The 24709-nt window shown below is 49.8% G+C and overlaps 13 protein-coding genes across 13 annotated transcripts; 5 read left to right on the top strand and 8 right to left on the bottom strand.

The window, feature by feature from the left end:
* Positions 1–277: 277 nt before the first annotated feature.
* On the bottom strand, positions 278–1310 carry TRUGW13939_10547 (uncharacterized protein; the record flags this gene model as incomplete). Its single annotated transcript, XM_035493658.1, has 5 exons — positions 278–486; positions 537–724; positions 780–861; positions 916–1053; positions 1115–1310. The coding sequence occupies 5 exons, from the start codon at positions 1308–1310 to the stop codon at positions 278–280; spliced, it is 813 nt and encodes a 270-aa protein (XP_035349551.1).
* Positions 1311–1918: 608 nt separating this feature from the next.
* TRUGW13939_10546 (uncharacterized protein) lies at positions 1919–2827 on the bottom strand (the record flags this gene model as incomplete). The annotated part of the gene is made up of 4 exons (XM_035493657.1): positions 1919–2121; positions 2175–2292; positions 2359–2684; positions 2821–2827. The coding sequence occupies 4 exons, from the start codon at positions 2825–2827 to the stop codon at positions 1919–1921; spliced, it is 654 nt and encodes a 217-aa protein (XP_035349550.1).
* Positions 2828–3003: 176 nt separating this feature from the next.
* On the top strand, positions 3004–4411 carry TRUGW13939_10545 (uncharacterized protein; the record flags this gene model as incomplete). Its single annotated transcript, XM_035493656.1, has 3 exons — positions 3004–3029; positions 3228–3784; positions 4308–4411. The coding sequence occupies 3 exons, from the start codon at positions 3004–3006 to the stop codon at positions 4409–4411; spliced, it is 687 nt and encodes a 228-aa protein (XP_035349549.1).
* Positions 4412–4789: 378 nt separating this feature from the next.
* On the bottom strand, positions 4790–6720 carry TRUGW13939_10544 (uncharacterized protein; the record flags this gene model as incomplete). Its single annotated transcript, XM_035493655.1, has 5 exons — positions 4790–4969; positions 5026–5394; positions 5448–5744; positions 5799–6409; positions 6474–6720. 5 exons carry the CDS (start codon positions 6718–6720, stop codon positions 4790–4792), a joined length of 1704 nt encoding a protein of 567 aa, XP_035349548.1.
* Positions 6721–8606: 1886 nt separating this feature from the next.
* On the bottom strand, positions 8607–10552 carry TRUGW13939_10543 (uncharacterized protein; the record flags this gene model as incomplete). The annotated part of the gene is made up of 5 exons (XM_035493654.1): positions 8607–8924; positions 8976–9386; positions 9438–10129; positions 10184–10423; positions 10477–10552. The coding sequence occupies 5 exons, from the start codon at positions 10550–10552 to the stop codon at positions 8607–8609; spliced, it is 1737 nt and encodes a 578-aa protein (XP_035349547.1).
* Positions 10553–11505: 953 nt separating this feature from the next.
* On the bottom strand, positions 11506–12259 carry TRUGW13939_10542 (uncharacterized protein; the record flags this gene model as incomplete). The annotated part of the gene is made up of 4 exons (XM_035493653.1): positions 11506–11689; positions 11740–11785; positions 11842–11890; positions 11942–12259. 4 exons carry the CDS (start codon positions 12257–12259, stop codon positions 11506–11508), a joined length of 597 nt encoding a protein of 198 aa, XP_035349546.1.
* Positions 12260–12707: 448 nt separating this feature from the next.
* Positions 12708–14702, top strand: TRUGW13939_10541 (uncharacterized protein; the record flags this gene model as incomplete). Its single annotated transcript, XM_035493652.1, has 3 exons — positions 12708–13910; positions 13966–14065; positions 14116–14702. 3 exons carry the CDS (start codon positions 12708–12710, stop codon positions 14700–14702), a joined length of 1890 nt encoding a protein of 629 aa, XP_035349545.1.
* A 260-nt stretch (positions 14703–14962) lies between these two features.
* TRUGW13939_10540 (uncharacterized protein) lies at positions 14963–15716 on the bottom strand (the record flags this gene model as incomplete). Its single annotated transcript, XM_035493651.1, has 6 exons — positions 14963–15070; positions 15121–15135; positions 15187–15279; positions 15403–15471; positions 15538–15620; positions 15680–15716. The coding sequence occupies 6 exons, from the start codon at positions 15714–15716 to the stop codon at positions 14963–14965; spliced, it is 405 nt and encodes a 134-aa protein (XP_035349544.1).
* Positions 15717–16376: 660 nt separating this feature from the next.
* On the bottom strand, positions 16377–16757 carry TRUGW13939_10539 (uncharacterized protein; the record flags this gene model as incomplete). The annotated part of the gene is made up of 2 exons (XM_035493650.1): positions 16377–16671; positions 16735–16757. The coding sequence occupies 2 exons, from the start codon at positions 16755–16757 to the stop codon at positions 16377–16379; spliced, it is 318 nt and encodes a 105-aa protein (XP_035349543.1).
* Positions 16758–18304: 1547 nt separating this feature from the next.
* On the top strand, positions 18305–19914 carry TRUGW13939_10538 (uncharacterized protein; the record flags this gene model as incomplete). The annotated part of the gene is made up of 3 exons (XM_035493649.1): positions 18305–18546; positions 18603–18917; positions 18969–19914. 3 exons carry the CDS (start codon positions 18305–18307, stop codon positions 19912–19914), a joined length of 1503 nt encoding a protein of 500 aa, XP_035349542.1.
* A 226-nt stretch (positions 19915–20140) lies between these two features.
* TRUGW13939_10537 (uncharacterized protein) lies at positions 20141–21108 on the bottom strand (the record flags this gene model as incomplete). The annotated part of the gene is made up of 5 exons (XM_035493648.1): positions 20141–20509; positions 20569–20639; positions 20696–20745; positions 20792–20845; positions 21092–21108. The coding sequence occupies 5 exons, from the start codon at positions 21106–21108 to the stop codon at positions 20141–20143; spliced, it is 561 nt and encodes a 186-aa protein (XP_035349541.1).
* Positions 21109–21139: 31 nt separating this feature from the next.
* On the top strand, positions 21140–22078 carry TRUGW13939_10536 (uncharacterized protein; the record flags this gene model as incomplete). The annotated part of the gene is made up of 1 exon (XM_035493647.1): positions 21140–22078. The coding sequence occupies one exon, from the start codon at positions 21140–21142 to the stop codon at positions 22076–22078; it is 939 nt and encodes a 312-aa protein (XP_035349540.1).
* A 27-nt stretch (positions 22079–22105) lies between these two features.
* Positions 22106–24558, top strand: TRUGW13939_10535 (uncharacterized protein; the record flags this gene model as incomplete). The annotated part of the gene is made up of 2 exons (XM_035493646.1): positions 22106–22112; positions 22400–24558. The coding sequence occupies 2 exons, from the start codon at positions 22106–22108 to the stop codon at positions 24556–24558; spliced, it is 2166 nt and encodes a 721-aa protein (XP_035349539.1).
* Between the last annotated feature and the right edge of the window lie 151 nt (positions 24559–24709).

Below are 24709 nucleotides of genomic sequence, written 5' to 3'. Positions count from 1 at the left end.
TATTTCCGGGAATATACAGCCGGCAAAGGGGTCGAATGTCCTCCGGAGAAGGAGCTCGGAGCCAGCTGTGTTTCCGTGTCGGCTCATAAATATAGCAACCCGTGTTTATGACTCTATTCATCAATTGATATACATAGATATATATTTGCACCTGTCCATTTATGCTCATGAATTATATATGGTATAGTCGAATATATACAAAATGGTGGTCAGCCATGAAAAATATGAAAACCACGTCACCCTCTCCCACTATTGATGTCATTTTTTTTTACATCACTCACGGTCCCAGTCGCTGCGAAGACCCAATGTAATTGCTCATTGCCACTGCTGGCTCAGTAGACGTTGTCGGGAGAAGCCCATACCGCCCGTGTTTCTTCTGGTCAACCGAGACGTAGTGTGGTAGTCGTCCCAGGAGATTGAGCTTTCCTTCGATCCATCGAATGACTTTCTCGGGCGGCACAAAGACTTTGAGGTATCCTAGTCCGACTGGTCACAGTTAGTTGGAAATTATGTCTGGAGAAAAGTGGTTCTCTTACGCAAATAGCCGATGAAGATGGCGCAGATATGGCCGAGGAAGCTGGTATGCGAGACGAGAACGGCGACAACAAACGACGCAATTAGGGGCGAGGTCCACGTAGGGATCTTGATAGGACCCAACTGGAGATACGGATTGGCACGGAACGTCCTGATGGCTTCGGAGGCCAAGAGCAAGAATACCCAGACACTATTCGGTCAGCTCGGTGTTTTAGCAGGAGAAAAAAAAAAAAAAAAAAACTGACCTCGCGCCCACGACGGCTGTGTTCATGTGCAGAATGAATTTTTCAATCAGAGTGTAGATACCGCCCGGAAACGTGGAGAGAGCTAAAAGCGACAATCAGTTCATGTCCACCGAAAGGGTTTTTTAAAGACACATACGCCCAACAAATAAGGCCACCGCCGTCAACGTGCCATGCTCAGTCTCGAACCGTTCAAGCAGCGGCGTCAAAGCCAGAATATTGAGAAGAACGTGGAAGAAGCCGGAGTGAATCACGGGGTATGTATTCAGTCGGTACACTGTAAATTCCATTCAGCCTGATTTCTTTTTTATTCTTCTCAATCTCTCAGGGCAGCATACTGGTTCCAAGGTTCATTTCATCCGGAATCAACGCGCCCCATTTGACAATATTCCATACCGTTTGTAGTTCCATGGCCCATAATGCGACAATGATTAACAGGACGGCACGCGTGAATAAAGGCAATCGCAAAAGGTAGGATCGCAGTCGGGCCGGACTAAAAGGCAGCGCCAGAAGAGCGCTGGGCGAAAAAGCCATCTTGCGTTCTTGTAGGTGGTTGTGTGTTTGTTCAAGCGATGCAATCGAGAAATTTCGTAACGTTACAAAGGGTCTTGTGACTCAGTCGACGAGGTGTTTCGGAGGGAGATCGTGAAACGGGAGAACGCGCGGATCAGCAGGAAGACCAAAAACGAAGCTCGCTCATTAAAACCATTTATTGAAAGTCATGAAAAAATCGCATGATTGGGAGAGAGGGAAAGTATTGCTCAGACACGTCGACATGGGAAGGCCAGCACCCTGACAAACTAGTCGGGTTTACACTGTTTGCTTGGAGCTTGGCGCCAAATATTTCAATGCAGATCGTCTGGTCATATACCACTATTGTTGGGCCTCACTAACATTGCGCCTGTAGTGTAGTGGTTATCATCCAACTCTTCCATCTTCTGGTGACAAGTTGAGACCCGGTTTCGATTACCGGCGAGCGCAATTTTTTGCAGACTTTTTATCTGCCACCTATTTTTTACTTCCGAGATCCTCCTCCCGGTACTCAACCTGCACGTTTTCAAATTTTATGTTGTATGTTTCATTGATTCATGATGCATATTTTAATCTACTGTTCCCTTCTACCCTCATGAATACCAGCTATCTCACAGATAATACTGGAACCAGTTCAGCGCCTGCAGAAAAGCCAACTCCTTGGACGTCTTCAAATGGGCATTGCTCATGTCGCCGCGCGCCGCGAACCCGTGCTGCACGCCTCCGTACACGTTGATCTGGTAAGGCTGGCCGGTCTTGCTGAGAATGCCCTCGGCCTCGTGGCGGTGCTCGGTGGGCCAGACAGTATCGATTTCTGCAAAGTCAGCTTGAACCTTGCTTGTCTCGACTTGGAGATGGTGATCCTACCTGCGGCAGCAATGGACAAGGGCTTCTCGATAGCAGCCAGCTGGCCGGTCTGGATGGCCGTGGGGTGCGCGGTGTATCCAGCATCCGTCTTGCCATTCTTCAAGAAACTAACAACAAACTAACCCCACCAACTGATATCAGCATATAGCACTAGAAGAGTAGTAGCAGATAAAGATCAACTCACTCGCCCTCCGTAACAATACCCCGCAGTGCCAATCTTCTCCACGCCCAATTCCTCTCTCAAATGCTTGATAGTCGCCTCGATAGCCGGCTCAACGGTCTCTGGCCCATGCTTCGCAATCCAGGCCGGAAAGTTCACTCTACTAGTGCCCCAGTCTCCGAAATTAATCGAGTCGTTGTTGAGAATATCCGGGATAACGGCCAGATACCCATTGCGCGCAAAGTCGTCGGCGAGTAGCTGGCTGTTGCTGACAATGCCGAAGACGTCGGTAATCAGGATAATGGCCTTTTTAGGGTTTGCGGTTTTGGGATAGGCAAAGTAGGCGGGGTCTACCATAAACCAGTAAGTAACACACACACATTTTACAAAGGAGGGGAAGAGACTTGCATTGTCCAATGTTTTTGAGCTCGCCCTCGGTTTCACCTTCGTGCTTGAAGCCAGTGGCACAGCATTTTTGCAAAGTACCAGCCATTTTTTTGAGTATTCTTGTAGACGTGGTAGCTGAGAAGATGTAGTTTGAACTGAGAAGACGAGAGAGTCAGACAAATTAAATAACCAGGGCCGCCTTTACTTATTTATTATTTATCATTACTCGCACCAACACGCCCACCAACGCTAGTCTCCTCTTGTGGGTACATCCCAAAAACTATGTCGTTATCGAGCGGAGTTAACATGTAAGCAATTAAACCTCACGCGCGATAGCGGAGTTAATACAAATGTCATCTCCGCTCGTTTTAAACTTTCTCTAGTAAATGTTATTATTATTATTATTAAAATAAAGAAAACAAGGGTGTGATTTGAAATGTTGATTTCGTAATATCATACCGGAATTATCAATTAAACCTATATCCATAATACGCAACAAGATCTAGAGCAAATGAGGGGGAGGGATTCTTTACAACCCCCGGTCGAACTGCCAGCGGAAAGCTCCAGCGTACCATCAGTCCTTCCTTCAGCGACCTTTGGTCGCAGCCCCGTCTGTTTTTCAACTCTCTAGTGCCTACCGAGCAACAGTTCCTAATCAATGCCATCCGCTTCGAAACCGCCAATGTCAAGAGCACCGTCGTGAGGAACAACATCGTCATCCAATTGAACCGTATCAGCAATGATGTCGCCAAGCGGGTTGCTCGTGCTCTTAATGTCGAGGAACCGCAACCGGATCCCACCTACTATCACGATAACAAGACCACTGATGTTGGCGTCTTTGGGACGAAGCTGAAGAGACTCGATGGCCTCAAGATTGGCGTGCTTGCATCAGTAGCTGAGAGGTCCTCGATTGACGAAGCGAATGCTCTCCGGTCGAGCTTTGCATCCGATGACGTGGACGTTATCGTAGTGGCCGAGCGTTTTGAGGCCGGAGTCGATCAGACCTATTCTGCGTCGGACGCCATCAACTTTGACGCCATAATCGTTGCAGACGGAGCTGATGGTCTGTTTGCCCCGAACAGCATCACTGTCAATGCACCCTCGACTCTGTATCCTGCCGGCCGACCCCTCCAGATCCTTCTTGATGGATTCCGGTTTGGCAAGCCTGTGGGCGCCCTCGGAACCGGGGCTGCTGCACTTGACGATGCAGACATCCTGACTTCTCGAGCCGGTGTGTATGTCGCCGAATCTCCTGTCAAAGAATTCGTGGATAATATCAAGGAAGGATTGGCGACGTTCAAGTTCTTGGACCGCTTTGAGCTGGACGAGGAGTGAGGCTTCTCTTTACTGTACCTACCTATTCATCATTAGGATGACTGTTCAACCTAGATTATTTCGCAACCCAATAATGAAAGTATGATTTCTTGACCTGACGGGACGTATTGCCCCTCTCGTCAACTACAGGGATACTAGTGCTTCGTTCTCTCCGCGGTGAAGTTAGCGTTGAATTAATATAAATATAAAGAAGCGTTCTGACTAGATTCTAGATAATAAAACTAGACCGTTTTTAACTGAATAAGATGTAGATAGAGATGGGTGGTGGGAAAAGAGAGAAGATGGAAGAATGGGAAGTGGTAATTGGAAAGTACCACAGGAGAGCGGAGGGCCCCGTCCAACCGTCTCAACCTAGAAAACAACTACATGTACATCAAGAAATAGGAAAGGTACATTATGTCCGCATACTGCCTAGTCAAAAAGGTAGGGTAGAGCTATCTGTTCATTCATTCACAACTATCTCATAAATCAATAACATGTACAACAACAGTACCGTCTAGTATTAACTGTCGAGTACTATTCAGCATAACTTCGTGGGGAATCATGCTCGTATTAAATAAAAAAACAAGGCAAACAAATCATCAAGGGTATAAAACTAAAGCCAGAATAAATCAGTCCATGTAGGACGACGCTAAGAAGTGAAGAGCGCTTTCTTTCTTTCTTTCTTTCTTTTTTTTTTTCATCTTTTGAATCGATAGAGTGTGATGAATGGTGTGAGCACACTAGGTCGAGCTCACGCAGAAGACCACGAGCGCGCGTGGTACTGGACTGTCTCTTTCTTGACAGCCCAGGCTTTGACGGCGATGACGAGGATTTCATAGGCCATGATAAAGCAGGACACGCCGACGGCCACATTAAAAGTGAACATGGCGTCGAGATCGTAAAAGACCATGACGTCCATGATATCAGAAGCCTAAACCGTCTGTCAGCAGAGTCCAGAAGGAAAAGTGAAAAAAAAGATATACTCACGCTCAGCATAAAGATGAGCCCGCCAGAAATAAGACAAAACGCTCCGACCAGCTCCGATGGCGGACGCGCCGGCAGATACGACGTCGGGGGCTTGACGTAGGTGATCATGTAGGTCACAGCGCGGGCCATGGCAGCACCAGACAGCAGGTTGCCCCATTGCTTGTGCACCATGGTCGACACCATTTGTTGCTGGTGGTGGCCGCCCATCATCGTGCCCAGCAAGAAGATAATTAGTAGCGGCATCGGGTTAAAGGATACGCCGCTGGTCTCTTCTTCCTCGGCTTGCTGTGAAACTGGAGCAGCTGTCTTGCCCATGATGCTCTGTTTCAGCCAGCTTCGGACCCGTTTCGACTCGAGGAGCAGGCCGCACTGTTCTTATTAGATTACTGAAAATGAACCAGACCGAAAGTTGGAGAACTCACCAATCCAGCGCCAAAGAACATGACCGAGATCGACACATGCTCCAGATCTTGAGGAGTCCACGCCTGGCCCCATCCTCCGAGGTGCTCCAGGAAGACATTGGTAGAACCATACGTGAAGATGAGGGCAGATTCAACAAATTCTCCCGTGACAGCGCGCGACTCGGCCGGCTTCAGGTTCCAGGCCCAACCAAAGTTCGCCCAGCAGCCCATAAACCGGCCCAGGACGACGAGACCATACCAGAAGAAAATTCCGCCCTTGATGAAATGCGCCAAACCGCTGAAAATGCCTTGTCCTCTCTGTCCAAGAAAAGTCAGTCAATATATCCTCAATAGGTTAGCGCGTATACATACAAAGATGCCGCCATAAGTCACACCGCCCGAGGCCACCGCAATAAAGCCAAACGGCAAGATGATACGATCAATCACGTTGTAAACAACACGCAGCACACGGAGCGCGCGGTTCGACACCAGACTGGGGACCCGGCTGGTGAAGAACCGGTCCAAAGCGGCGCTGCGCAACCAGCCGCGCGCAAGAGGAGTCGGCACCTCGACATCTTCTTCGTCGTCTTCTGGTTTGGAAAAGCGTTCCTCGTCAGGAGTCGCCGGGCAGCTAGTCCCCTGGCCACTGTCGCCAGACCAGCGGTACTCACCCACAGGCGAGTACAGCTGCTGGTGGCCCATCATGTTCTGCGTCGAGACAGGCATGAAGGTGGCGCGCTCATAGTCGGGTCCGGACTTGGATCGGCCGCGGCCAGAATAGGCATAAATAAGACCGATGATGACTTGGGCGCCCGCGACCCAGGTTGCGATCCAGCCGATCTTGTGGTGGGCGTTGTTCTCGTACAGGTCTGGGGTCGAGGTGTTGTAGATGGTGCCAAAGAGCAGAGCAACGGCGTTGACGGCCAGAAAGACAAACTGCAGGGGAATGGTGTATCGCGAATGTGCGATGCTCAGCATGACAGCTGTCCCAGTCAGTTGATTGAACAAAACAGGGGAATAATTGCTTCACTTCGTTTATAAACTTACCAACAGGAAGAATGAAGCACCAGGAAATGACCTCGAGGATAATGTGCGCTAGGATGGAGCCAGAGTGCTGGCCCAGGGCAAAATAGCTCTGCGCCCAGTCCTCGGCGGGCTTGGACATGGTATCTTTATGGCCCATGTCCATGTCCCCGTCCATATTCATGTCATGATCTCCATCAGGGAGCGCCGTAGCAAGCGCGACGAGGAGGAATGCGGCGCCGAGGAGGTTGAAAGGGTGCGATTGTCGCATGGCGGATTAGGGGGGGGTTTTCTTTCACCCTGGAATTATTGTTATGGTATGCCTGACCGAGGACGTCATGCATTCAAGAGCAGCTACAGCTCTGACAGCTCGGTTTTATGTACGAATGCGAATGTGAGAATGTACAAGAACAGACAGGGAGACTGTACAAGGGCAGAAGACAGAAGACGGGGTGAAGCAGGAGAGAGGAAGAAGAGACTCGGGCGGCTCGCGTCTTTTTCAATCAAAGGGCAGGCACCGGCCAGGCTAACCATGCATGGGTACGAGGTCATACATGATTACATAGCTCGGAAGGCCGTGGAAGTAGGGCGGGTCCGGCTTGTGACTGGCCGAGCTTATACGGTACATAGTATTTATATTGGTTGATCTGCATATATTATTGCAAAGGTATTCTATTATTGTTATCTTTATTCTACAATATATTCTATTCATATCCACTCTGCTCGTGTACTACTTTGTATACTCTGTAGTCCTGTATGTATACTCCCTAGGTTGAGTACATCCAGTAGTACTCAGCAGCCGGCACTGACGGATGCTACTAGTCTTTTTTCTCCGTTGTCATGCGATTCTCTCCGGCGATTATTAATGATAGCCAGCCCTTTTGCTAAGTTGCTAGGCCTTTTAGATCGCATTAATAATACTAACACTTTTCTCCAGCGGTGAGCCGCCCCCAAGGCACCATCATTGGCCGTCATGAGTCGGCATGCAGGTGCCGACGGCCCGGATTGGCTCGTCCTTGGGCCGAATGAAGGCAGCTGGCCATTCTTTTTTTTTTTTCCCCGCCTTTCCTTGAAGAGTTACTGGGCGAGGTACGTACATGGCCGATCAGGGTTCTGTGAGTCACGCTTTCTCCCCCGTTCGGGCAGGACACGGGGCTCGGCGGAACAGTCGGCGGGCTGGCGGCTTGGCAAGCACACATTTTCATCCATGTATCCTCGTATATACAGACTATGGTGTATCTATATACTGTCTATGTGCGACTCAGCATGCTCTGCTATACACTATTCACATATGCTATATTGCATACTGTAGTGGTGTAGTGCATTCTTTTTTGTACAACACCATGATCAGCAGACATTTTGTTGTATACTGACAGGCGAACCGTCTTGGCACGGGCTTCGTCTGCCGCGAGCATCCGAACTTATAGCTTATGACCGGAAGACGGCTCGGAACAGCCTCTGATGTATCATGTTATTTTTACTAGTTCCGCTATTTATTATTATTACCATGTATCATATCCGCCTCTCTGGAGTCTACGACTCTACAGACATGGTAGATGTATGTACCCCTCTGTAGATCCCTCTACGGAGTAATACTCCATGTCCATACACTGCGAGAGAGAAAAGAAAAAAGAACAAAAGTCCAGCCCAAAGTGGGGCATGAACGCCGTCATGAGAAAAAAACCACTGCGATCGACATGGCATACTGCGCTACTCGTGCTAAAAACATCTAGTGCACTCGCTAGGTCGGATACACGGCTCGCTGGTGCGGTGATTCATTATTATGAGGGCTGGGCTCCGACCTACCCTTGGGGTCATCTGAAGAAATCCTTGCATAAGTAGTATACTGTACTAAGTACTAAGCAGTCGTAGTACATGGTCGTATTGTTACAGCCAAGCACAGAGGCACGCGACGTCATCCGGCTCTATCGGACTTTGGCTTGTCCGAGCTCGCTTATCTCCCCCCGGATCGCGTGCAATTGCCACGCACTGATCCACCCGGAATTCTTTATTTCTACAACCGTTTTTTGCATATAGTGCTACCATACTACCCTGTATAACTGGACTAGCCGTATTTCGTGCTTGATAATAATATATCTTGACAGTATTTATAACATATGCTCTAGAATAATACAATGATAGTAATAAAAAAATAAATCACCACGCCAACGACCGCAGCGTGTAAAACAGCAAATACGCATCCGCATTCAGCACCTCGCGCTCTGTCACCAACGTCACCTTGTCGTCGTTGAACAAACACCACCGCTCCCCCTGCCTGACATATGCAATGTAGTGCCCTTCGTTTAATCCTACTCCATCGTGCACCACTGTCGACACCAGATCGTACATGAACCCTTCGCTCTGGCCCTTATTGTGCGCCTTGCTCGCCACCGTGTACGGCTGCATGTTGATTTCCAGCGGAAAGTCGATTTTGCCTTGCATTTTGCGCGTTTCCGATTGGGTTTGTTCGAAGCGCTATATAATTAGCTTTATACGTTTTCCATGTATATATCTGACATGAAATACCTTCATCTGCATGCACAGCATCGCCGGCAGTCGCTTGATTCGCAGCTGCTTCGTGAGCTTGTCTGGGTATCCGTGGCAGCCCTGGCACTGGTATCCCTCCATAATCAGCTCCTCGGGCGACACCCACGACTGCAGGCACTTGGCCAGCGTTGGCGTAGACATCCCATTCATCGGCCGCTTTTTCGAATGCAGCTGCACGTCCAGACTCAGCTCCAGCAGCGTCTGCTCCGTGCGGCTCGTGTGCTGGCACATATGGCACGTCAGCGTGCTTTGGAACTTGCCGAAAAACGCCTTGCAGAAGAAACAATGGCATTTCATTTGGTCGTCTTCCATCGAAGTCGCCGCGTGCAGTCCGCCTACTAGAAACTGGTAGAACTCGTGTGCGTCCTGCTGGTGGTTTCCAGCGAGCGCCTATCACATATTAGTATGCTCACATAGAGACAAGAAAGAGAGAGAGGTTACAGGATGGTTCTTCCACGTCGAGTACAGCAGCTGCTCTGCCGTGATCCCATCCTTTTTATCACACCCGTTGAAGTCGGCAAATGCCTTGCTCACCGCGCACAGCACGCACCCGTCGACGGCGCACTCGTAGTACCGGTGTCCATTCCCCAGAAAGTAGGCATTCAAAAGCGGCTCATGTAGTAGCGTTTGCAGAACAACGTTCATGTAACAAGTCTGTCCGAGATTAAACAAACCCCGGAGCCCCTCACTCTGGCATATCCGTTTCGTTGCATTCGCCCGTACATACGACTCGTCCGCCTCGAGCTCGACCGCCTCATCAGATACGCTTCCATTGACCCCATTTTGACCTGCATGGTCGCCGTTGGTCTCGTCGGTCGAAATCTCGCTGGCCTTTCGCTTCTTGGCCAAGGGGCTGGTCTTTTCGATCAGACTTTTGAGAACATAAGCAGTGGTCTTGGACAGTTCTTTGCTGTTTTTCATAGGCGACTCTCTGTCTCTCTTCGCCTGGGCGTATGCATCTAGGACTGCATGTTCTATCATCTTCGTCATCCGCACACTGTCGACTTTGTCTGCGCTAATCCGAGCCCGAGACGGTAGTCCCGATGCCATGCCTCGGATTTTGTCTAGCTCATGGTCATATACAAAATCTCGACATTCCTGACAGAACAGTGCGCCTGTCCGCGAGTCGATATCTACACGGGGTTAGTTTTTGTACAATCATAAATGGTTAGAACAGTGATACTCACAAAAGAAATGCTTCGTCTTTTCACTATGCGTATGCCGGTCGCCATTTCTAAATGTTTCCGTGCAGTTCACACAGATATACTCTGGCTTCGTAGACGGGCGTGTAAAAGGTGCCGACGACTTGGCGCCATTGGTTTCAGGTGCAGACACAATCGGGGACCGGGCGGCAATTTGCTTCATAAATCCAATTGTGAATTTGGCGCCGCGATCTCCGCCGTCTTTGAGAACGGCAGCGAGGTGCTCTGTCGAGGTCAGCGGCAGGTCATTAAATCCATATCGAGTGCACAGCACATACCACAACCGTATTCAGCCTCGGTCAACACACTGACCTGAGTCACCGTGGCCAAGCTTGAAGTCGAGACAGCGGCCATGATGGATCGATAAAAGTAACGAGATGGGTCCAAAACATCCAAAAAAGAACCCCTATCCAACGCGAGAGTTAGGCCAGCTAACCTCTATAAGACGACCAATCAAACAATGCGAACAACCAACAGCTGACAAGATTAAGCATGCATGATATCGAAACTAATGGTCAATAGCTAATGCAAAAGGGGAGTCCAATGTCGCAGCTGGTGAAGACTGACACTGGTCTCAATAGCGCCAAGGAATGAGCCGCAATGTATACGAAGGCGAATTCTCGCCAGTCCGGATCAACAATTGAACAACAATACTCTGGCAGAGAATGCCAGTCAGGGTTGAGATGGCTTCGAGGCGATGTTTGGACAGAATCTCTGCAGACAATGGACGTTGTTCATGTAAGCGCCAGACGCCGTGCTACTTGGCGGGCGGCCGGACGGGGCTCTCTCCGGAAAAAAAAAAAAAAGAGCGGAAAAAAGGAGCACCTAAGTAGAACACCACAAATGTTTCCAGCACAGTCTGGATTGTGCAAGTGCTATCTGGTCGAGCCTGGGCTTTGATCGACACAGGCTGGAGGCAGAGCGACCGATGGAGGACGAAGCATCAAAGGTTGAAAGTTGAAACTGGCCCTGGCGGCAGGCGGCAACCGGCAGCGGAGCTTCGACCCAACGGGCCTAGCCGCGGCAACTCCCGATACATGTACAGCACATCTTTTTTTATTGTTTCATTTTGTTTTATTCTCTGAATATATATTCTACATGCTCAACACTTTAATAATATTGATGTGTTGAGGCCGGCTGTTGGGCTTGTAACTACATGTACTGCCCGGCGTCCGCAGTCACAGCAATCACGCGAGGCGGCTGGTTCTGTCTGGATGCCATTGTGCTAGCCCAGCTAGCATGGTCTGGCCATGGCGTCTTGTAGTATTGTGAAGATTATCTTAATATGTCGGGTCCCAGTACCGGGCTCAGCGATAGCCTCTTCCGCGTGGCAGCGCACTCGGCCGTGATCTCGCTGTTCCGGTTCCTCGTGTGCTATATCGGTTGCCAGTCGTGCCGCGTCTAGAGGCTGTCCCGCGTCCTCGAGTGGATGGCGTGGCTTTGGACGACACTGTAGTCGGTGGATTATCGATAAAGGATGTGTCCGTGGTCCTGAGAATGTCAGTTGTCGGAAATATTGTCGCGGGGGGTGCGCTTCTTACATGAATGTTGCGTCGGCATCGTGTCCGATTTTGCTAGCCTCAGCCTCTAATGATAGACAGTCAGCCGGATCAGACATAAGCCCTGTTGGGACAAGAACATACCCTGCTTTGCCTTGGTCTGCGCGCGCTTGAAGGATTCGGAAATCGGAGCCTGCTCGCTTCAGTAAATGACATTGGATCGTAGGCATGGATAGATATATACCTCCGGAAAGTCGACGCAAAACGCGTTCATATTCAGCCCATACAGAAAACTGGCAAAACTCTCGCTAAAACGCGCCAGGCTCTCGTGCATCAGCTGCAGATGCATGAAATTGGCCTCCAGGTCGGCCATGGAGTCGGCCAGCTCTGCAAACTGCGGCTCCAGCGCGTTGACCGCGGGGTCGGCGTGCGCGCCGCCATCAACACTGGCCCCGAAGCCGTGCGAGTCGCGAATCGACGAGCGCGAGCTGGGGCGCAACGGCGTGGTCGGGCGGGAGGTTGGCCGAGGACGCGACGACGAGCGTGGAGCGCTGGAGTCCATAACGATGGTGGACTGTGTTGATAGAAACACGGTCGATGTCGGAGACTATTTACTATTGTTGTGGGGGGGAAAGCGGTGAGCGCAACGCTGGAAGGCGCCAGCCTCGGCACTTGGCGCCGAAGGCCATCTGAATACCGCCCAGTGTTTCACCCACACGAGATCAAAACTCACTTTAATCATTAATCTTCCACGCTTCATTGGCGATTCTGCCCCAGTACGCTATATATCTGGCCAGTGACATCCCCGTCGCCGCCGATCCATCGCTGCATCCCACGAGTTTCCCCTAACTGGTCTCCCCGCACGTTATCGCCATCTCTGAGGTTTGGCCACCGCGAACTAACTGATTAGGCCTGATCGGCCCTGGACACGCACCGCACACTGCCACAAACGCTCAAAAACGTGCTGCTGGAGTCTGACGTCTCTGCCTTTGATAAGAATAAAAAAGCACATGCATGGAATGCACAGCTACCGCTCGGCAATCTGTGGCTCTCTACGTCTCCGGCTCCAACCTCGACTGCTCGTACAGCAGCCCCTTGCGCAGGCTCTCGATAGGCTAGCATCGTCTGCTCCCCCGCAATCGCCTTCATCTGCTACTAGCAAGCGCTTCCTCCACAACCAATTTCGTGCTGTCCCCACTGCTGCTTTTCGCTCGCTCGCTCAACCGAGGCAGGCGTCATATCTCTGGACCGTTGCCCTGGCGGCTTTTGTCCTTGGCAGCGCAACCGCAGCTCAATTAATACTCGCCAACAATCCGGACGACCTGTCCACCGTTCCTCTCTCTGATTCCAACCAGACTCCCGATCACAACTATCTCGGTCCTATCAACACCCTCAAGATGTCGTCGAGCCAGGTCGAAACCGGCCATGTCGGGAACCTCACCGCCGAGCAGGAGGCCAAGCTACGCGAGATGTGGACTGTCCTCTTCAGACTGACCGGCGTCAAATTCGAAGCCGGGGAGGTCCAACGGGCTGCCTCCGTGGCCAGCACCACCACTCCGGAAGGCTCGGCCGATACCAAGAAAAAGGGACGACGAAGTCTCTTCGGTTGGGGCGCTGCGAAGAAAGAAGAGCCCCCCGCGGTCGAAAGCACAACGGCTAGTCTCGGAAACGTCACCTTGTCCGATGCAGACGACAAGTACGGTCAGAACAAGGAATTCAAACAGGCCCTCGCCGACCTGCCGCCCGAGCAGCTGCGAGACGCCTTCTGGAACATGCTCAAGTCCGACCACCCAGACGCTCTCCTACTGCGCTTCCTGCGCGCCCGGAAATGGGATGTCAACAAGGCCATCGTGATGCTGGTCTCTACCCTGCGCTGGCGTCTCACTGAGATGCATGTCGACGATGACATCATGCTCCGAGGCGAGGCCGGTGCCATTGCTCAGGCCGAGGGCTCTAATGCTGCTGAGAAAAGAGTTGGAGAAGACTTTATGGCCCAGATGCGCATGGGCAAGAGTTTTATCCACGGCGTTGACAAGCAAGGCCGCCCCATGTGTCTTATTCGCGTGCGCATGCACAAGATTGGCGCCCATGTCGGAGAGAGTGTGGAACGGCTCACTGTGCATATGATTGAAACCGCCAGGCTCATGCTTCCTCGCCCGGTCGAGACGGCCGTGATTATTTTTGACATGACTGGCTTTACCTTATCCAATATGGTACGTTACCCTTATAGTCAGTGTAGTAACGTGGATAATAACTAATGATTCTCAGGACTACACACCCGTCAAATTCATCATCAAATGCTTCGAGGCCAACTACCCTGAGTCTCTCGGTGCCGTCCTCATCCACCAAGCCCCATGGGTTTTCTTCGGTTGGTTTTTTTCCCCCACATTCTACTTTCTCAAACTTACCGGGTTATAGGTATTTGGAAGGTCATCAAGGGCTGGCTCGACCCTGTCGTCGCAGCCAAGGTCCACTTCACCAACACGGTCGAGGACCTAGAAGTCTTTATCGACCGTAAACGGATCATCAAGGAGCTCGGTGGTGATGAAGACTTTGACTACGAATACATTGAGCAACAAACTGGCGAAAACGATGCAATCAAAGACACAGCCAAGCGCGACGAACTCCTGGCCAGGAACAAGACCATCGCCGAAGAACTGCAGGAAGCAACCAAGTCCTGGATTGAGGCTGCCAACAAGGGCGACAAAGCAGGCGCCGAATCGTGGAAGCCAAAACGAGAGGAGATTGTTGAACGCCTCAACAAGGGGTACTGGGACCTTGATCCTTATGTCCGCGCCCGCTCGTTCTACGACCGATCTAGTGTGATCCAGGGTGGGGGCATTGTGGACTTTTACCCTGAGCAATCCGGCCAGAAACAAGTCAACGGAACTTCTACAGAGGACAAGGAGAAAGCGCCCGTTGTGAATGGCAATGGAACAGCTGAAGTTGAAAAGACCGACAGTGCAGCGGTACCAGCGGAGACACCGGCTGTTGCAGTGAATTAACACAGCTTTTGGACTGTCTTTTTGTTTTATTTTTTTGGTCATTTGGGTCGATTTTGTGCATTTCCTCTGGAGCCATAGAGCAGGAGAGCTACATTACTCTTATATTTCGAATGTTGCAGACAGTGCACAGTTATATAGTTTTCCACGGATGTATCGTTATGTCTAGTACATGTATACACAGTAGATATTTGAAGAATCACGGTGATTTATTACTACCTCGACTATTTTTCCCCCGCAATTGATGTAGACTAGACAAGCAATTACATATTGCTCTTCAATTCCTCAAAGAGAGCTTTTAGTTTCTCCATGTCGGTGGTCTGAGCCGGCCACGCAATACCCAATCCCTCGGTTTCGTTTGGCTTGGGAATCTGTCATTGTCAGCTTTTTTATCACTAAAAGAAAGAAGAGAAAAACGCACGACATGGAAATGGACCTAAATCAGAAACGTCAGTTAAAGCTGGTAGGCAAAGAGAAGTCTACTTACATGGTCAACGACCTGGTGCGCAGCGCGCCCGTTGTTCTGCAGGATATTATAGTCTGCAGCCCCGGTTGCTTTGGCGATTCTCTTTGCGAGGGGCTAGTGCGCGTTGTTTGTTGTTAGCTGTCCTCAAGGTACGCAATTTTTTTTTTCTCGGACTAGCCAAAAACAAACAAAACAAAAAAAACTATATAAAATATAAATAGATGATGACTTGCGTACCAGAACTTCGGTCAGACTGTCGTCTGGAATATCAACGAGCTTTGCGCCGTGGTATTTCGGGATGATGAGCTGTTGTATTTATTTGTCAACACGTCCCTAGCATTTCAGGATCAATGCAGTTCAGCTTGAACATACAGCGTGTCCGCGGCTCAATGGCTGGATGTCGAGAAAGGCAAAGACCTTGTCATTCTCAAAGAGTTTGAATGAGGGGATGTCTCCTGTTGGTAAACACAGTTGGTTAACTACGCGCCGGCGGGGCAGCACCAGGGAGGCGTACCCTTGATGATCTTGCAAAAGATACAAGCTGCAGACATGATGATGGACCTCGAGACGCGTGCTGTCAGATAATCACTAAGTGTGTGTTGAATGTTATGAAGTGATGACAACGGCGACTTGGGACGACTTGATGACATCGCCGGCTCCAAGTGGGGCAACTACCCTTCAGTTTTCCCCGCGGCTTCTCAACTACATGTATAGTTGCATGCCTGGTCAATTTGGGTTCAAGTTGTTTTACTTGATTATCTGACGGTGTTTTCTTCGGTTGAAAATAGGTTAAACCTGATTGTTTCGTGTGATCAGTCGATGTGTTAATCAGAACCTAGAAAATACCTATAGATATATAATTAAGATAATCTATAGATCTAAATGATAAAATAATAAATAGTCTATCTTTAAACAAAAATATAGCTAATATAACTATATAGATTTTATAAATTCTATAAAAATGCTTTTATTTTTAAAGGTATGTAACATACCCCTCTATGTAGGTCCCGGTCTGGCAGGCTTAGTTACATGATGTTACTAGAGTTGAATTCTAGAGATATGGCCCCCCTGTTGATTGCGTGCAGGTACATAAATGAAAAGGAGAGTATTTTTATGATCAAAAAGAAAACATCAGTCACACCCGGCCCTGCCATCCACCATGTTTATAGCTCTCACAAGGGCAATGGATTCCAGGTCTGGAGCTGTATTATTCAAGCAGCAAATTGCTTAACCAGTTCGGTAAGCCTTGAAGGATCAGCACCGACTAGTTCGCCGACCTTGCCTCCATCTTTGAAAGCTACAAATGTCGGCATAGCTCTGACACCAACCTCCTGGGCAATGTCCGGCTCCTCGTCGACGTCTACCTTGTAGAATTCCGGGCCTGATATTTCCCCCGACAACTTTTCGAAAACAGGTGAAATTATTCTACAAGGCCCGCACCAAGGCGCCCAAAAGTCGATGATGATAATTTTGCCGCTATTGATGAGTTCGTCAAACTGCGCTTTCCTAGAAGAGAGTGTCTTAGTATTTACGAATGCGAGATAATATTCGAAAGCCATCAATACATACCCACTCAAAACAGTGACACCCATTTTGTGTCTTAAAGAGCTTGATAGCCCTTGTGAGGAATGTAGAGAGATAGGATACTGCGCTTTTGATGCACAGAGAGAAGTAATTGTAGATTTAGAAAACTGCTGTTGCTTGCTTCGAAAATCCCGCGAGGCTTTGATCGGCTTTTAAACCCCCAGCCCGAGTCGCAGCAGCCCGGCCACGAGTCATTTCCTCGCTCGATAAAGAGATATGATTGCATCACAAGGTTTGCCACACACTACTACTGTAGTGATCTCAAAGTGGTTCGAGAATCGACGATCTTTCTCTGTGGCTAGCTGAAGATCTCAGATGCACACCGCTTATTTACGTATGCGATCAGATAAAAAAAATATATATAAATAAATATAAACTATAAATTTTTAAATAAAATGTGAAACGGCCGGATATGATTGCCTACTATTGGCCGAGGCAAAGTATAAAATTGTATAAAAAAATGGCTTCAAACTCGATACAAAATAAATCGCTTCATTTCTAGATGTCTGTCTGCAACAGGAAAAATAAAGCGCGGCGGGGTAAGTGCAGGAAAAGTGATATATCACCTGCAACCTGACCCCATAGCTGCATGTGCAAGTTGATTCCATACAAATCCACCTGAGCACCTAACTTTCCTACCCCGCTGCATCAGCTTTATATGTAGAAATAGTCAGGACCGATTTTCTATTTACTATAGTGTTCCATATAAACTCCTGAAATCAACTTTTTTATATAACTTCGCAACCACTATATTAATTCTTGTACAAAATAAAATATAAAGTAAATAGATTATCTTTTATAATTTTTTAAAAATTACTCCACTATCGAGATCTTTATAGTGGGGAGAAAGAAAGGTTTGAAAATGAGTAAAGTCTTATAATTTACTTGTTTTTCCTCTGAAAAATAAGAATAATTCAGTCGTTTATTGTTTAGTGTTATACTTGTACAAGACTACGTCTATAGCTGCTCATTTTAAGCTGCACATCGAATAAAGCCGGCATCTTGTTTCAGCCAGCCAACGTATCAGCGTCGTAATCGCAGTCCAGGCATATGGATGGTACAAACTGCAAGGTCAATATCTGATGGTGTTTTCTTCGGTTGAAAATAGGATGTAGCTGATTGTTTCGCAAGTGTACATGATCAATTGGTCAATCGCTACATACATATATAACCTCCACGACAGCACTTGAGGGGTAGCTAGTTTAGCGACATCGATTGATTACGACAAGGATATTGTCTTTTGTCAACTGTGCTCAGTCAGAATTACCACCAGCCGATTAAATCGTTGATGTAACACTATTCAACGTTCGGATACCCAATACATGGAGCCACATGTGCAGTCGTCGATATCGGCGCCCTCTATCAACATTCCTAGCTCTTATCTATAGACCCCGCTCCGCGTTTTGATCTTTCTTCTGCCAATGCAACACATCAGTTGATGCACATGTCATTCGAATAATATCAAAGACTATTCACTGAAATTTACTTTGCATATACCTACATATATTGTTGCCCGCTTGATTGTCCTTCGTCAGCTCAAGAAACAGGCTCTAAAATGGCATCTAAAGTATTCTCATTCTCAAGGCGCTGTCTTTCACGCTCGCCAATTAACCAAAAAACCCCTTGTGTACAGCACATTCCATCCGTTCGCCAGGAATACTCTATCTCACACAAGCTGAACAGGTCGACCACCGAGTTATCCGAAGAGCAGGTGTCTACTCTGAAAATCGACCGAGATCGACTCGCCACGGACTTGCACCATTCCTGTCAATGGGGGCCTGGCATTCGTTGGGGACAGTATGCTATTTTTTTTAAAAAAGAATAAAATCTATGACTATGGCTAACGGCCGAAGAAACCCCACAGATACAGGCATGCAGCGTCTCACCCTGTCCGAAGAGGACAAACATGTTCGCGACTGGTTTGTGCAGACCATGTCCGGCCTGGGCTGCAACATCACCATTGACCAGCTCGGAAACATCTTCGCGGTGCGCCCTGGTAGAAGAGCCAACGTTCCGGCCACGTTCATTGGGAGCCATCTTGATACACAGCCGACGGGCGGTCGATATGACGGCATCCTCGGTGTTCTTGCCGGAGTCGAGGCTGTCAAAACAATGGTTGATCTGGGCCTGGAGACCGAGGGTGGTATTGGTGTAGTCAATTGGACTAAGTGAGTTTTGCCTCTTGATTGCCTTTCAAACGCAAATTAAACCATACGTAGTGAGGAAGGAGCTCGATTCCCCATCAGCATGATGAGTTCTGGAGTCTGGGCAGGGAAAATTTCTCTCGAGCATGCGTATAACCTCAAGGAGGTGCCCACCGTCGCGAGTCTTCCTACTGCTGCATCAGCCCCAGAAACGGTCAAAACCGCCCTTGACAAGATTGGCTACTGTGGCCCAACACCATGCTCGCACGAGGCCACGCTCATGGCTGCTCATTTCGAGCTGCATATTGAGCAAGGCCCGCATCTTGTCTCAGCCGGCCAACGCATCGGCGTCGTGACCGCCGTCCAGGCATACAGATGGTATAAACTGCAAGTCACCGGACGCGATTGTCACACGGGCACCACTGCTTTCCAGCACCGCGCCGATGCCATGTACGCCTCGGCCAGAATGATGGTCAAAGCACGAGAAGTCGCTTCGGCCCACGGGTGTCTGGCGAGCGTTGGCATCGTCGACGCACGTCCGGGAAGTGTCAATACTGTGCCTGGACTGGTGAGCTTCAGCCTCGATATCCGCGGGCCCGAAACTGCGGATGTCGAAGTTGTCGTTCGCCAATTGCAGCAAGACTTTGACGCCATCGCGGCCGACGAAGGGAAGGAAATCGGCAAACCCTGCCGTGTTGAATGGCAGCTCGATTTTGACTCTCCGGCAGTCAATTTCCACGAGGATTGCATATCGTGCGTTCAACAATCGGCCGAAGCGGTTTGCGCGCAGGATGTCGGTGTGACAGACTCTAAATCGTTGGTTAGAACAATCATGAGCGGCGCGGGCCATGATAGTGTCTTTACTTCCAAGGTGGTGCCCACGAGCATGATCTTTGTTCCCTGCAAGGATGGTGTCAGCCATCATCCGGAAGAGTTCACATCAGCGGACGACTGTGCAACTGGTGCATCAGTGTTACTCCAAGCCGTTGTTCGATATGACCGGCAAAGATTTCAGTCTTAGCAAACTAAACTAGTTTAGTCAAATACAAGAAAAAATGTAGAGGATACGAAATATTTCCATTGAATCTAGCTACACATCAATTAATGTAAGCATCATGCATGGCCTCGTGAACCCCGTTTTCCTTTTTGTTTCTTTTTATCGACATGGTACTTTTGAAAATCCATTGAGCATCTAAGCCCAACAAATCCAACACCACCACATGATGTTTTTTCTTCTAGTCAAAGACTTAAGAAGGGGGAGCAGCACCACGGCCACGGCCGAATCCACCACGGAAAGTAGGAGCGAACTCGCCGGGGGCGCCGCCCTCCTTTCCACCTTCCTGGTCACGGCGACGGTAGCCACCGTCACGGTCACCACGGGGACCACCACGGCCACCGGGGCGGCGCTCACGCTCTTCAGCACCGAGCATGCCGCGGGGAGGAGCGTGCGAACGCTGCTGCTTGATGTGGGTGGCAGGCACAATCTCGGCGGGGACGTGGAGCCATTCGCGGAGGTAGTCGAGACCCTCGGGGGTGAGGGTGTAGTAGTAGTACTGCCACGAGAAGCGAGTCTTGACGTAGCCGCGGGAGGTCAAGGACTGGCAAGCCTTGATGACCTGTTTTGTTGTGCATCAGTAACCACGTTCCTCGGTCATGTTCGTTTGTCGTCTCTCACATAGAGGTTCTTGGTGTCAATGTCACCGTGCTTGGGAAGGTTGAAGTCCTTCTTGGCGACGAGCACACCCTCTGTTTTCCATCGTCAGTACTCTTTGTCCTAATTTCATCTCGAATTCGATACGCACCACGGAAGAGGTACTCGTGGATCGCCTTGCGGTCGGCCTTAGGGATAAGCCTGCACCAATTAGTATATTTATTTTTCAGTATCGGAAAGAACGTACATTGTCGCGAGTTCCTGGAGCTCTTCGTGGAATCGCTTTGACGATGCCCGGAGTCTTTATTGGATTGGTGGTTGGTTGTCTCTATCGATCTTCAGTCTCCGCCGATAAAAGTGCGAGTCGCTAGAGGGCTTGCCCTAATCGCTGTCCCAACCTGGCTGATAAGGAAGAAATCACATGACCCTTATCGATAGCCTAGTCACGTGATGTCCCGTCGATCGTTAACGATCTCGGTGGATACTATCCCTCAACAACTACACCGACGCCCTGATTTCCAGACTGTTATTCTTCGCTGCTACGTACAGAGTGCGAACCCTCATTTTTATCTGAGAGTATCGACCAGCTCACACCATGGCGTTTGAAAACATCAACGTGCTGCTCTCGTCCTTCCCTGGACTCTCATTGCCACCCACGCTCTCGTTCTCAATCCCGTCTACCTCGACCGTGATTGATCTCACAGAGAAGATAGACTCATATCTGCCCGAGTCGCTGAAGCGCGCTGCACCGGGTCTTGCTCTCACAACAACTTCCAACAAACAGCTACTTCCATTCTCCAACACCCTTGTCTCATCCTATCTCCCAACCACCCAACATGCATCAAGTCTCGAATCTACCTTCCTCCCCCTCCGTCTCTCGGTTCCTCTACGAGGAGGCAAGGGAGGGTTCGGATCCCAGCTGCGCGCCGCCGGCGGCCGCATGTCCAGCAAGCGCAAGCGCAACCAAGGCGACAACAATGGCTCGAACCGTAATCTCGACGGACGGCGCCTGCGCACCGTCAACGAGGCCAAGGCTCTTGCCGAATACCTCGCAGTGAAACCCGAAATGGATCAAAAGGAGAAAGAAGAGCGCCGACGGAGGTGGGAGGCCATCGTCGAGATGGCGGAAAAGCGCACCGATGAGATCAAGAACGGTGGCGGGAAGAGCAAGTTGGATGGCCAGTGGGTTGACGACAAGGAAGAAGTGAGCGAAAAGGCCCGCGAGGCTGTTCTCGCGGCAATGAAGGATGGCATGTGGAAGGATAACCTGCGTGATATTCTGATGGGTGGCTCGAGTACGAGTGCCAGTGAGGGCTCAAGCGGGGAGGAGAGCGAGAGTGAAAGTGTGGAAGACGAAGAAGAGGAAAAAGAAGCTGCTGATGGCCCTTCTAATTCTCAGCCTAAGCCTGCTGCTCCGTCGCGAAGGTTTATCGGCTTTGACGAAGACGACGAGTTTATGAGCAGTGACGAGGAGGAGGAGGAGGAGGAGGAGGAAGAGGAGGATGTAAAAGGAAAAGGAAAAGCACGCGCATGATTCGTTGGACCTTTTATTAAAAACCTTATGAATTGTATATATTATTTTCTTAAGCAGCGCTCAAATAATCCATCTTTATTATTCTTATGTTATCAAGTTAATGAATTATCCCGCGCTAACCGGATCGGTCATGATGTAATCGTCCCCAAATAAAATAAAATTTACGGCTCCGCGCATGCACCAAGCATGCCGTTTAAAGCATCTTCTGCCACTGCGACCAAGCGCATCTCCATCAAGAGACGCCCACGGACACAATGTTTTTGTGTCGTGAATGCTCTCCCAAGAGTCTATCGACTATTTCGAGATCATACCATGCGATAGCGAGCTCTCAACTCCGATACCAGGCATCACGTTCCGTATGCACCTCAACAACACGATGGCCTCGCCGATCAAACAACCAGTTCCACCCCAAGCAGTCGGCGTTTGGTGCTAGCAGACGAATATATATCGATACAGATCCCCAAAACCCCTCGCAGTCGAGCGTCTCACCCCCAGATCCTGCAGAACCTGCAGTTGCAAATACCAGTGTCGACCCGCCGAGAGAAGAATCTTCCTCCTCTCCCCCAGCACCTCCAGAATCCATTGCGCTATTTCCCTCCTCTCCGCCTACACCTCTAGAATCTATTGCCCTACGCTCCGATGTTTTACCCGTGTGCTGTCCGGGATGCGGCGCATACTCACAGACGATCGAGCCCGCAGATCCGGGATATTACGATGTGTCTCGAAGAAGAGTGAAGAAGATATGGGGAAAGGCACAGCACGCTAAACGAGCGCAAGCTTCGGCGGCCCAGAATGATAATAAGGCGGATAAGGAGATGGAAAATGAAGTCAATACTGAAACCGATGCTGCTATTGAACCACAGGATGAGCAGCCCGCCGAAATCGACACTGTCGCTGCCACGGAATTCATTCAAGCCTCGACGCTCCCAAGCCAGATTTGTGACCGCTGCCATGATCTTCTATACCATAACAAAGGAATCTCTGCTCCGTCCCCCAGTATCAATTCTATTGCTGCCTACCTGGACGAATCGCCGCACAAGTCAAATCGGGTCTACCACATCGTTGACGCGGCCGATTTCCCCATGTCTTTGATATCAGGCATATACGACGCTTTGGAGCTGCAAGGCCCCAAATCCAAAAACCGACGAGCACGGACGGAAAAGTACAAATACAGCAAGAAAATGACAACACTCAGCTTCGTCATCACGCGGTCAGATTTACTAGCTGCGACCAAAGAACAGGCCGATTCTCTCATGCAGCGAGTTCGGTCGATCATTATGAAAGTCATGCGTTTCAAGCAGGAGGATATCCGACTGGGTAGCGTGCATATGATCAGTGCGCATCGCGGCTGGTGGACGACGCAGGTCAAGGAAGAAATCCGCAAGCACGGCGGAGGAATTTGGGTCGTTGGCAAGGCAAACGTCGGCAAGAGCAACTTTATCGAATCGTGTTTCCCCAAGGACTCGAAGAACATAGCGAAGATTACAGAGCTATTCGAACGCCGAAAGGAGGAAGGAAAAGCACTGTCAGGCGCAAACCCGGTGGCTAGTGATGCTTTCTCCGACGCACTGCCTGATCAGCATATTCTAGGCGGGGATAATCTTCTTCCGCCAGCGCCTCGCGAAGAACTGTTTCCTACACTTCCTGTTATTTCGAGCCTTCCGGGGACAACAGTATCCCCCATTAGAATCCCCTTTGGCCGCGGACATGGAGAGATGATCGATCTGCCGGGTCTCGACCGCAGCACGCTGCCAGACTTTGTCCTGGACCAGCACAAACCGGACTTGGTCATGACCAAACGAATCAACCCAGCCGATCCGCTCACCATCCTCGACCGACAATCCCTGCTAATCGGCGGTGGGCTGATCAGAATCACGCCCGTGGCGCCAGAAGGCATCACCATCCTGGCCGCATGCTTCGTCCCGCTCGAAACGCACATCACTCGCACCGATAAAGCCATTGAAATCCAATCAGGTGTGCGAAAATACAACACCGGCGGCGGCGACCGCGGCACCACCATCATCAAGCCCGAGTTTCTCGAAAACAACAACGACACCATCCGATCCGCAGGCACGTTCACGCTGAGCACCGACGTGACCACAAGCAACCTGCCCAGCATCATCAAAAAGAAATGGGACGACCACGGCATCAAACCGGATCTCAACGCCTTACCGTACAGAGTGTTTTCCACCGACATTCTCATCGAGGGATGCGGCTGGATTGAGCTAACTGGGCAAATCCGCACGAAGAAACAAACAACCTCTGCCAATGAGTCTCTTGATATAACAGACCTACCCAAAGTTGAAGTTTTCTCCCCGCTCGGAAAACATGTCTCTGCCCGGCCGACGCTGGAGATCTGGAAATTCATCCGCGACAAACGCAAGGCCGATAAACGCAAAGGCCAGTACACGTCTGGATCGCATCGGCCGCGGAGGCAGAGTATCAGCCATACGAAGAGAACTTTGCGTGGTGGTGCTTGAATGGCCTGTTTTCTTCTCTCTACTTTTAAGTATAATATGTACAACTACACAATTCTTGCATGTAAAACAGAATACCCCAAAACATTTGAACGTTGGAAATCAACCCGATTGAAGATATGTAAAGCCACCTATCTAACGCCCAACAAAAGAA

The sequence above is a fragment of the Talaromyces rugulosus genome, chromosome VI (assembly GCF_013368755.1).
Source record: "Talaromyces rugulosus chromosome VI, complete sequence".
In the NCBI taxonomy this organism is placed as follows: domain Eukaryota; kingdom Fungi; phylum Ascomycota; class Eurotiomycetes; order Eurotiales; family Trichocomaceae; genus Talaromyces; species Talaromyces rugulosus.
This window is presented reverse-complemented; position numbering and strand designations above follow the sequence as displayed.